This window comes from Arachis ipaensis, chromosome B03 (assembly GCF_000816755.2).
Source record: "Arachis ipaensis cultivar K30076 chromosome B03, Araip1.1, whole genome shotgun sequence".
Classification (NCBI taxonomy): Eukaryota; Viridiplantae; Streptophyta; class Magnoliopsida; order Fabales; family Fabaceae; genus Arachis; species Arachis ipaensis.
Genome location: NC_029787.2, coordinates 84,686,774 through 84,698,390, shown reverse-complemented (window position 1 = coordinate 84,698,390; position 11,617 = coordinate 84,686,774). Strand labels below are relative to the sequence as shown.

The following is an 11,617-nucleotide window of genomic DNA, read 5'->3' as shown; positions in this document are numbered from 1 at the left end:
TATGCTGTTAAACTGGGCCTTACTTGGGAAACCATGAGTGAGAGAAAGAAATTTCGCATTTGCCTTTTCCTCAATTTCCTCACCAAGGTGCTAGCAAACTCCCCCTCCTACAATAGTTTGAGAAATGGAATTAATATTTGATGCAAAATTCGTATTAACTTCAACATACAGCTGCAGCATAAGCTTCAATCTCCAACTATTCTTATGACAAGACCGCAAAACAGCAGCTAGGAACAATTTAGGCTCACATACTAGTATGTTACCATCTACATGAAAGTATATCAGAATATTAGCAGTAGCATATTTGGCCGTGCTTTGAAATATTAATGGTGTTCAGAGCCATAATCTTATGATGAACTCTCAGAACAATTCTTTAACATCTACCTGACCACAGTTCCAGCTATTATTATGATTTTCTCCATCATTATTGTCTTCCCCATTGGGCAAGTTATGCTTGTTGTTATAAGTCACCAAGTCAGCCAGAGTAAAGCCATCATGCGCACATACAAAGTTGATACTATTCCATGGTTTTCTTCCTCCTCCCTGTGCCAAAGATATACCTTAATGTCAACCAGACAAAAGCACAAACACAAAAGAAAAGATAGCAATAAAAGACCTAAGCAATGAAATCAGCTGAACTAGATACTAATCCCTGGAGAATACATTTAGTGACAAAGTTTGAAGCCAGACAACTAGGATATTTAATATGATTTAGTAGGTAGTATATACTAATAATAGCATATAGCAATCATGCAAAATTAAGAGGGAGTTTAGAGCCAAAAAAGGAACACAATTGTCATAAGAGACAACAGATTAAACCTGATATAAGTTAGGACTGCCACAAAGGCATTCAGCAAATGCTCCAGCAAAGCCATCAGTACCCTTGATAAACTGGCGTACTGTGTCTCTATACTGCAAAATGCAAGAATTGCTCATTAATGGAATACTTTTATGCTGAACCCATAGTTCAAAACCTTTCTGTGTTTGAACATTTGAAAAAGTCAAGATTGATATGCTGTTTTTAATAATCCAATTAACAGAGACCCTACCAATCCACCATTAAGGATAGATCTGGAAATAAATGGTGAAAAGATTATGTAGACAAATATAAATCATAAGCAAATATAGACAAATATAAATCACAAACAAGGTTTACATGCATTTCGGTGTTCACAAGTTTATCAAATTAAAGGACTTCCAAAACAAATGAGATCTGATGCAGTTACTCTGGAATCTCACTTTTCAAGCCACAAGATTAGTTAGGATTTATGTGATATGATGACGTAAAATTGATAAAATTATGATATTTCACAGTGTTGCACTATCAAATTCTCTTTTCCATAAATTTAACCATTTGATGTTGTGCTGCCATATTTTCTTAGTTTCCAGTCGCAGCATAATGATGGGGTTATGAAGACATCGTTTATGTATCTGCACTGACCTTCCCATTCCATTCTGACCAAATACCCCAATGAGGGAATGTGCCAACTTGGTAGAGGCCTCCAGCATCCCACGCTTCAGCTATAAGCTAGAAAGAGGAAATTAAGAAACTGCACATATTAGTTACCTGCTTCCAAATGAGTGAATGCTGATATGTAAGGTCAATAATAATTAATAAATAAAATAAACCAATCAAAATATTTTATGAGAAGTCAAAGGAAACCTTTCTACTTGCATTTGGAAATCCAGGTGAAGCAAGAGAGAAATAGCACCTAGAAGGAAGGGCTACCTAAGAATGCTGTCTAACTTATTCCATCCAAGAAGAGTTAATAAATTCTATAACCTAGTTCCCCATCTTCTTACCCGATTTAATTGCCATATACATCTACTTAGACAAATGAAAATCTATAAGTCCTCAAAGTAAAATCAACCTTTGTACTAGTAATCAAAGGAATAATCTAAGTAGAAAAACCTTCACTCCACGTAGGATTGGATCATTACTGATCATGTCAATCAACGGTGGGCTGCCGAGGGGAGTTCCTGTTGTCATCAAGTCACCTATTGGATCCCCAAATACATTAACTCCATCCCAGAGACTGATGACGAACAAGGAAAGGAAAAGAAGAACATTAGTATGAATCAGTCTCTAGAAAAATATTGGAGTAAAAGTATGGTACACAACCTGCTTCCCCTCGTCATAATTGAAGCAAGATCAAAGCGAAAACCATCCACATGAAATTCTGTTACCCAATATCTGTTGCATAACAGAAATATAGTTAGGCCTTCAATCCAGTACGATAACAACTTGTAAACCCTATAGTAGGTAATACTTGAATGAAATCTGGCCAGAATTCAATAATTTTAACCTATGATATAAATCTAAAGGTATTGTCTATAAGTGAAAGGTAGCATTGTAAGTTAAATTATTTTTCGAGCGGTATGTTAGTAAGGTATAGATTTTACATATTCTCTAATGACTTCAATAAATTGTTTCATGTGTTATTAAATCTCAAATTATGGTATAAAGATGCAGTATATCTTTGGTGAGGTAATTTAGAAACAAAGAAATGCCCACGAGCACAAAGTTAACGATCTTCTAAGAACTAAATAAAAAGTTTTCCAGTTAAAAAGAGATATAATATTCAAAAAGAAATTTATAATAATTTAAACAGATCCATGAGAAATAACTTCATATAAATATAACACACTGATAATCATAGTAACAATACCTTAAGCAGTCCACGATAAATTGTCGCACAACTGGATGGTTGCTATTGAATGTGTTCCCACATCCAGAATAGTTATAAAATTCCCCCTTAAAATGCGAGAATAGACCAAATTAACATTAAACATGATCTAAAAAACAAAACTTGCAGGTGTAAATAAGTTAGCAAATAGTCACAAAGGAAATTGTTAGCTTTAAGGATAAATACCCCAAACAGGTACACAAGCACGAAAGGTTCAGGTACAGCTTTGGAATTAAGCATAACAGAGAGTGGGAAAATTGACTGAATCCTCAACTCTTAACTAACTTGTGCAGAAATTGAGAACAAAGGGAATGCCATGATTCCATGTGGGTGTGTANNNAGCTAAATTTGGGAGTTGGCTTGGGAGAGTGGGGCTGCTATATAGTGCCCTGTTTCTCTTTGCTTGACACACATTTTCTTCTATCTTCTCTTCATCTGTGAGCTGAGATCCAGACTCATCAGTGTGAATAATACAATCATACTACTTCCTCTAGTCCCCATGTCTGTGGTTTCTTAAAGAAGCATATATCCAGTGAACCAAAAACAAATTCTAGCGACAGAACCTGAGGCCAATTGCTGGAAGCAACATGACTGATAATTATCAGGTGCGTTAAGTCTAATTTTCATGAATTCACACACCTACAAAAGAACCATTTTTCCTCAACTACATGAGAATCAATATCAAGAAACTAGAACTAATAGAATACTTAAATGTTTTCTTGTAAACTAAAAGTAGATGATTCTGAAAAGATGATACATATCATATAACATTTATGGACACTCATAAAAGGAGTTTTGGTAAATATTTAAGTGTATATAGTAAGCCACTCAAGACATTAACTAAGTCAAAAAGAGGTTACAAAATAACCTCTTTAGACCACTGTTAACTAGTTGAGTCAAGATTTAAGATCCTCCATAGCTTCAAATATTCCAACCAATTAGGTGAAGCTGAGAACAAAATATTGAAGTATACCTTAGGCGCTACCATGTAATAAATACTGTTGTCCACACCTCTGAAAGAAATAATGGGACCCTTCTCATTCCCTTCAGCTGTATGATTGAAAACAACATCCATGATAACCTGCTCCAGTAATATAGCAATAAAAACATAATCTAATTCCGAAAAAAATAAAATAAACGAGAATTGACCAAATGAAATCAAATGTTATCCTGGTCACCTCAATCCCACGTTTGTGTGCCTCTTTGATCATGAACTTCATTTCATTAATTCCATCACGGCCACAATTTCTTATACCATTAGATGAGTATCTAATCATTGGTGAAAAGAAATTGATAGTTGAATACCCCCAAAAATTCACCCTGAAAAAGTGAAAGATACAGCATTATCATACTCTTGAAACAAATTTCTTCAAGAAAAAAAGAGGACTTAAAATGAGAATTGTGTAGAGACTAAGTGATTCACTTAAGGAATCTTACTTATAGTCCCCTAGTACAGAATTGTAACTGAAGTATTCCAGCTCATTGAACTCGTGACATGGCATTAATTCTACACAATTTACTCCAAGCTCCTGCAAAATGAATAATTTGAAATTAACACATTATTATGAATTAGTTAACAGCTACGGCATTCGTCTTTCTTTGATGCAGTGATTTAATATACACTTCAAAGGAGAAACATAATGAAATCCAACTTAAATTGTATGTAATATCTACATACCTTAAATTTATGGCATTGATACAACAGTAATATAACAGACAAAGTCACCAAGGCTAGGAGACTCAATCATCGTGCTGGGCACTGTGTATTTGATTTAATACTACTTCCCATTTGAGAACAGTCAGGAAGCTGTACTGTAATTCTCTTTTTTTCATGAATTTCTTTACAATTCACATAATAGCACATAAAAGATCAACAATATACTTTTCCCACTAAAGAAATGAAAAAATTATTGAAATTATAACTTCTAACAGTATACCATCCTGTTACACAGAATATCCACCAGTAAAAAGAAAAGCCCCAAGGGACACTTGAAAATTTTTTTTAAAAGAAAAATATTAAGAAACTTCACCTTTAAGTGGTCAAGCTTCTCCACTACACCGAGATATGTGCCGGGGAACTTAGTCTTGCTTGACTCATGCTTTGTAAACCCTCGCACATGCATTTCATATATAACAAGATCCTTTTGTGGATACTTCAGTGGTAAATCTCCTTCCCAGTCAAACTAAACAATACACAGAAAGAATAAGTGTATGAAAGTTAGTTTTTGGAAAAGTTTGAGTAAACAACCATAAAATAAGTAAAGTACCTCGTTATCATCAGAAAAAGGTACCATGCCAGCCATCTGGGGCCAGCAGTTACCATCAGGTCCTAAAGCTCCAAATTCTCCTCTGCTTATTACTGCCTAGACAATGAGCATTACATTATTAAATTAATAAAAAGCTACGCTAAGCAGCCTTGTTAGTTTTGCCCAAGTTTGTTTTGAAGATACAGTTGTCACGTATGTAGCAAATGCTAAGTGTGGCTGGAATCTGGATGGAATGGGTGGTTAAAAACTATGAGGTTCTAATCCCATATCTTGGCACATTATTCTGGAAATTCGTAGGAAGTGTTTTGGCTGGGAATTTCTTTTTTCTGTTTCTTTTTTTTTTTTTTTCGTTTCATTTAACAGTGGATATGTATTGCTATTCAGTGTAGAGTGTTCACTAGTGCTTTGAGTAACATTTGATATGCATATATAACATTTTAAAAATAATTAAGAGTGTAGAGCTACTAACTTTTGCATAAGGATCCAGCACCACACGAGAAGAGTCAAAGTAGTGTCCCTCTTGTGGAGAAAACTTGCCATCAAATTTGTATCCATACAGCATATCTTTAAAATCTCCTTTTAGGAATACATGCCATACACCTCCAGTCTTATTTATCAACGGATCAAGAGGAAGGCACTCCGTCACTTGATTCTACAGCACAAAAAGAAAATTGAAACTTTCGAGACCAACAGACTAATCTGTGAAATCAAGCAGAGGTTTTGAGAATATATTTTGAAGTTACATGTTCAAAATTTAAGTCTAATTGGTATGAACTGATTTATTTCGAGTTTCCATTTCTCAAGCACAAAAAGTGAAATACTGAGAAAGAAAGAAAGAAAGAAAGAAAGAAAGAGGAAGAACTTACATGCTGCAAATCAGATAGAGAGATCAAACAGAGAGTGGCTGAGACAGCATTGAGAGAGTAAATGGCGAAATTGACCCCGCCATCTTGTGGGGTAGCGCCAAGCGGGGCGGGGTATCCCCTGGAAACTTGGAAGCGGCTACCCAATTGAGGCTTCTCGACGACAGCTGTGTCGGTCTCAATTCCATTCCCTACGGCTGCACAAGTGGTGATATTGAGGTTCTTGGAGACCCTCGTGTTGAGAGGAGTAAGAGTAACTCTAATCCTCCCTCCAAAGTTGGAATGAGAGTGAAGCTCAAGCACCCTTTGAGGAGAGGGTAAGAGGGAGCATGAGGCACTGTGAATGAGAGTGAAGCACCCCATTGACATTAACACTGGCATTGGGAATGAGAGTGGTGGAGTTGAACATTCATCAAACACAAGGAGTGCAATGCAGGGAAACAAGACTTTCTTTCTAATCCCGATTTGGAAGGTGTGGATTGTAGTCACTCACTTGTGACTCCTTATATTTAATATCATCGTAATCGTAATCGTAATCATAGTCGAAATGATTATACGCATGAAACAGAAGGAGACAGATGGACGGACATATCTGCTAGTTTCTGAGCGGAGACAAACAACATTCTTGTTCAAGCTTTTTTGTTGGGGCCACCCCTCTTTTCTTTTACTTTGTTTTGGATCCCTTCAATTTTTTTATAGCTGATTTGCTATCATCATTCTTCTTTCAAATCCTAATCAAATTATTATTTAAATAAGGGTAAAGTATACTTTTTGTCCCTAAAGTTTACTAAAAGTTTCAAAAATATCCCTAAGTTTTGATTTGTTTCAATTTTGTCCCTCAAATTTTCGATTTGCATCAATTTTACCCTTATTACTAATTTTTTGATAATTAATATTTTTCTTTCCAAATATACCCCTTCCTTATACCTATCATCATCATCATCATCATCACAACCCTCTCATCATCATCATCATCATCACAACCCTCTGTCTCTCTTACTTTCTCTCTTTTCATCTTCACTGTCTTCTCCACCACCATCATCATCACAACTCTCTGTCTCTCTTTCTTTCTCTCTTTCTCCGACTCTCCATATCCATCACCACCATTTCCGTTGAGTTCCAATCTTCAATGACCACCACCATTTTTCTTCTTTTTCGCACAAACCCAACAACAACAAAGCTATCGCTCTTCTTCCTTCTCTGTTAGCAAACCCAGCCTAATTAATTATTAGTACTAGTTGGGTTAATACCTTTTTTTGTTTCCAGATTTCACACAAAGCAAAATAAAATTCTTTTACTGCCACACTAACTTGAAACTCTGAACCCAGCAACAAAGTTTCTTCCTTTTTTTTTGTTTCCAGATTTCACACAAAGCAAAGCAAAATCCTTTTGCTGCCACACCAACCTGAAACCCTGACCCCAACAACAAAGTTTCTTTCTTTCAATATTACTTGTACCATACCTCATTGAAAAATTAATAACACAAAAAATAAATGACAAAGAACCAAACATGATCCATTTCAACACAATTCTTCTCATTTCTCAAAATGCTAACATCCAAAACAAACAAAATTATCATCATGATCATGATCATACTCCAACCTCCTCCCCTCTCCCAAAAAAAAATAAAAAATTAAAAAAGAGAGAAAATAAGAAGAAGAGGAGGATGAGAGAAAAGACCACATCTTTAAACACTTGCATCATCAAAAAGTATGATTTTTTTTTTTTAAACTTCATTGTTGGGCAAAAATGCATGCTTTTTGAAATTTCAATGAACATATTGAGAGTGAAAAGTGGTAAAAGCATTGCTAGAGGGATCCTGCAAGAAGAGCTCCTCCAAAAACCGGTTCCATAGAACCTATCCCACATCTCATTCTCTGTTTGCTAACAGAGAAGGATGAAGAGCGATGACTTCGTTGTGTCTGGGTTTGCGCGAAGAAGAAGAAAAAGGGTGGTGGTCATCAAAGAATGGGGCTCAACGGAGATGGTGGTGATGGAGATGGAGAGTCGGAGAAAGAGAAAAAGAAAGAGAGACAGAGGGTTGTGATGATGATGGTGGTGGAGAGGAAGGTGAAGATGAAAAGAGAGAAAGTAAGAGAGACAGAGGGTTGTGATGATGACGATGATGGTAGGTATAAGGGAGGGGTATATTTGGAAAGAAAAATATTAATTATCAAAAAATTAGTAATAAGGGTAAAATTGATGCAAATCGAAAACTTAAGAGACAAAATTGAAACAAATCAAAACTTAGAGATATTTTTAAAACTTTTAGCAAACTTCAAGGACAAAAAAGTATACTTTACTCTTTAAATAATTGTTCACTCATTCATGTACTGACATACAATCTGCTACTCTTTTTTTTTTTTTTTTTGGACTTGACAATCTGCTACTCTTTTACCCTTTTTATTTTTGGTTGAAGCTATTCTCTTAAGTTTTAACTATTTTTATCAAAATTTTGTAACCCAAAACCCAATAACTCTATTTTGTTTGGGTAAAGTGGTTTGTAAGAGGCCCAATTTTCTTGTGTTGGGTATGGTGTTTCCATTTTATATGTGTGCAATCTCCTGTTCTATAACGGTTTTTTTTATCAGAATTATACAACTGAAAGCCCAATATTTCTATTTTTGTTTTGGGTAAAGTGGTTGAAAGAGGCCAATTTTCTTGTGTTGGGCACACTTACACACAAAATGTTGAAACCCCATTAAAAAACACACATACAGAATGATAATGTTAAAAAAAGAACGAAGTAAATATTTTTTTAGTTAAAAAATTTACAAAAAAAAAAAAAAATTATCATATGCAATTCACATATTCTTTATAAATTTAGTGAAAATATTCACTCTTCATCCAATTCTACTATTCACTAAAGAAATTTCCAAAAAAAAAGAAGAGAGAGACAGAATGCATTTATTATTTAATGTATAGTCTCGGTTTGTGAATTGGCTCATTCGTGCATAAAAATGAGCAAGTTCAAGTTAGTAAAAATATAACTCATTTATAAGCAAATCATTTTAGTTTGTGTCAGATAATTTGCAAGTTAAGCAAGTTTAGGTCAAACAGATATGAATTCACATGTTTGACTCTTCATATATATAACTAGAATTTTAGAATTTAGTATGAAAATATATATGATAAAAAAATTTACTTGCATTTAAATTAGCTAAAACTTGCTAAAATTATTCAGTATTTTTTGTTAATTTATCTTTTAAAAAAATAAAATAAAACAAGTCACACAAACCAATATATTTAATTCTTCAACTGGGATGAGTTGAGTCAATTTGATATTTTCTTAATTCATAAAAAGAAAGCCAATTTGTTTTTTCAATTTTGATTCTCTGGTGACAACTGACAAGCTAACTCAATCCACCCGCAATTGAAGAGCTCTAATTTAATGAGATGGTTAAGCATGCTCAAATAAGTTTCTTCATGCTGTCAAATTGTTTTAAGAAAGTCCACTTCAAGCCTTCAGGGAGGCCAGAGAGAAGAGTAATTGGCTAATTGCTATAAATTATTCAAATGATTAGATTTAGACAATTTAATATTAATTATAAGAATTGATAATGTATGTTTTTATATAACATTGTAAGTACTAAGTAGCAACAAGTTTTCAAAATTAGAGGCTCTGCACTGCAACCCTTCTCCTAATTGACAGCAGAACATCATTAATTAACTATCGTGTTGTTGACATTCGTCATGACTCATGAGATTGAGACATGACCTGTATTAGAGCAGAAACTTACCACAATAAGCATGCGTGCATACCCTGACATATTTATATTTATTTATTTATTTATATTGTATTGTGGCAGCTTGTGCAAACTGCCTCCATTATTGGGTATTGACTATTGAGTATTGACATTTGCACATACTAAAGCCGTGAATATTTTAGGAGGGCAAGACTGAAAAAATCACCTAGTGACCTAGATTTGGATTTTATTTATCTAAATTCCAAGCTTATAGTGATAATACCATTATATATACTAAAAGACTTAGATAGCGTCTGGAGGAGAAGCTGAGATTAGAAAATAAGAATTAAAATAAATTTTAATATTGTGTTTGATATAAAAGTATATAACATTGAATTATGTCCTAACATTTTGTTTAGTCTGAGATAAAAGTAGTGACTAAAATATTTGAAATTACAAAAATACTTCTAAATTTAAAATGAAACTCTAACTTAAATCCTGTTTTAATTTCCAGCAAGCTCCATCTCCTTTCTTCTCTTTCTTGAGCTCAAACAGAGAAGTGAAGGAATCATCTGGTTAACCTCATTGTCGACAGTAACACCAACGATCTCGTCGAGTAAGGCGCGCCATGTGTCTCGGACGCTTGTCAATCGTACTATCAGTTACTCCCGAGGATCGTCTTGTTGTATCGTTCGCCGCATCTGCGTCTACCTCGCCATTGCCGCCGCCGTTCCGCTCTGCACTTTCCCTTAGAGTTGTGCCTATGCTCTCCTCTCTTTCTCTCTTGCCGTCGTTGTTTTACTCAGGCTAAAAACTTCAAAGTGTGACAGCAACTCACCTAACTTACGCACTACAAGAAATTGTCTAATTATCGACGCTAAAAATCGATGGCCAGATTTTCCGTCGATAATTTTCGACGGCTTGTCATCGATAAAATGAAAAAGAAATTATTAAAAATAAAATGTTAAAATCGACGACCATGTCGTAAATTATTTTAGCAACCTTTTAACACTTTAGTTTTATCGTCACATTATCGACGAAATGGTGGGTGAAATTTTTTTCTTTAAAATCGACGGATTAGCTGTATATTTTAATAATTATAATGTCAACGGCTTTTACCGTCAATAAATTTAGATGATTGAGATTTCTTTCTGAAACTGATTGGACGGTATAAATTTATTATATAAATAGACGGCTGAAGTGTTGATTTTTATTTTAATTAAAATCGACAAAACTACCATCGATTTTTAACCAACAAAAAATCGTGCCCGCATTTACTTCCCGCGCCCACAGTATCAATCAATTTCTCCAAAATTAATCCCAAACCTTCATAGATTCAGAACTTACGCTACTTAACCCCAAAAATTAACCTTAAAATCTTAATGAGGCTGCTTCTTCTTCTCCAACGCCCGAGAATAGAGGCCAGAGATGAAGTCACACTCACGGAGAGGGGCAGAGAGCCGCCGGAGAGCAGAGCTTCTTCTTCTTCTTCTTCTTCTTCTTCTTCTTCTTCTTCTTCTTCTTCTTCTTCTTCTTCTTCTTCTTCTTCTTCTTCTCCCCCGCCGAGCCTGCCGCCGTGCCATCCTCTTCATGCAAGTTCCTCTCTCTCGCGCTCTCTCTCTCTATCACACTATCACATTGTGATTTGTGAATCTATATGTAAGTTCTTCTTCTTCCACAGATTCGTTGTTGCAACATCTTTGCCAGTCGCCGTCGCTATGAGCCCGTCGCCGTCGCAGCTCCTTGTAAGTTTCTCTCTATCTCTCTTTGATTATTATATTTATTTTTTCAATTTTTGTATCTACTATCTTCATCATGAAATTCTGAATTAGCATAATCAATTCTTCTTTATTTGGAGATTTGATTTACCTATTGAATTTTCATTTTTTTGCTGGTCACTGTGGTTTGGTAGGATTCATATTTGATTTGACATTTGTTTTGGTGAATTTATGCTCTAGATTTACCAGCTTGTTGTTTATTTTGCTGTTGTTAATGTGGAATCTAGAAACAAAAATTAGAATAGTTTCGGCAATGGAAAGCTTCTAGAGAGAAAGAACTGATGAGGGAAAAACGATTCCACACAAACTCACCGGCAAGTATTCCGGGTTGCATCA

The 11,617-nt window shown here is 34.8% G+C and overlaps 1 protein-coding gene across 1 annotated transcript in view; it reads right to left on the bottom strand.

The window, feature by feature from the left end:
* The window catches only part of LOC107630646 (isoamylase 1, chloroplastic), a 7,891-nt gene extending 1,402 nt beyond the window's left edge, over positions 1-6,489 (bottom strand). Inside the window, exons 1-14 of the mRNA XM_016333846.2 lie at positions 5,821-6,489; positions 5,424-5,606; positions 4,955-5,050; positions 4,718-4,870; positions 4,125-4,216; positions 3,866-4,007; positions 3,661-3,768; positions 2,670-2,755; positions 2,123-2,194; positions 1,913-2,036; positions 1,442-1,528; positions 820-912; positions 385-543; positions 24-107 (exon numbers count right to left, since the gene is read on the bottom strand). Of these exons, the coding sequence (XP_016189332.1) occupies positions 24-107; positions 385-543; positions 820-912; positions 1,442-1,528; positions 1,913-2,036; positions 2,123-2,194; positions 2,670-2,755; positions 3,661-3,768; positions 3,866-4,007; positions 4,125-4,216; positions 4,718-4,870; positions 4,955-5,050; positions 5,424-5,606; positions 5,821-6,198 (1,857 nt within the window). The 5' untranslated portion in view covers positions 6,199-6,489. The remainder of the gene's footprint in view (positions 1-23; positions 108-384; positions 544-819; positions 913-1,441; positions 1,529-1,912; positions 2,037-2,122; positions 2,195-2,669; positions 2,756-3,660; positions 3,769-3,865; positions 4,008-4,124; positions 4,217-4,717; positions 4,871-4,954; positions 5,051-5,423; positions 5,607-5,820) is intronic.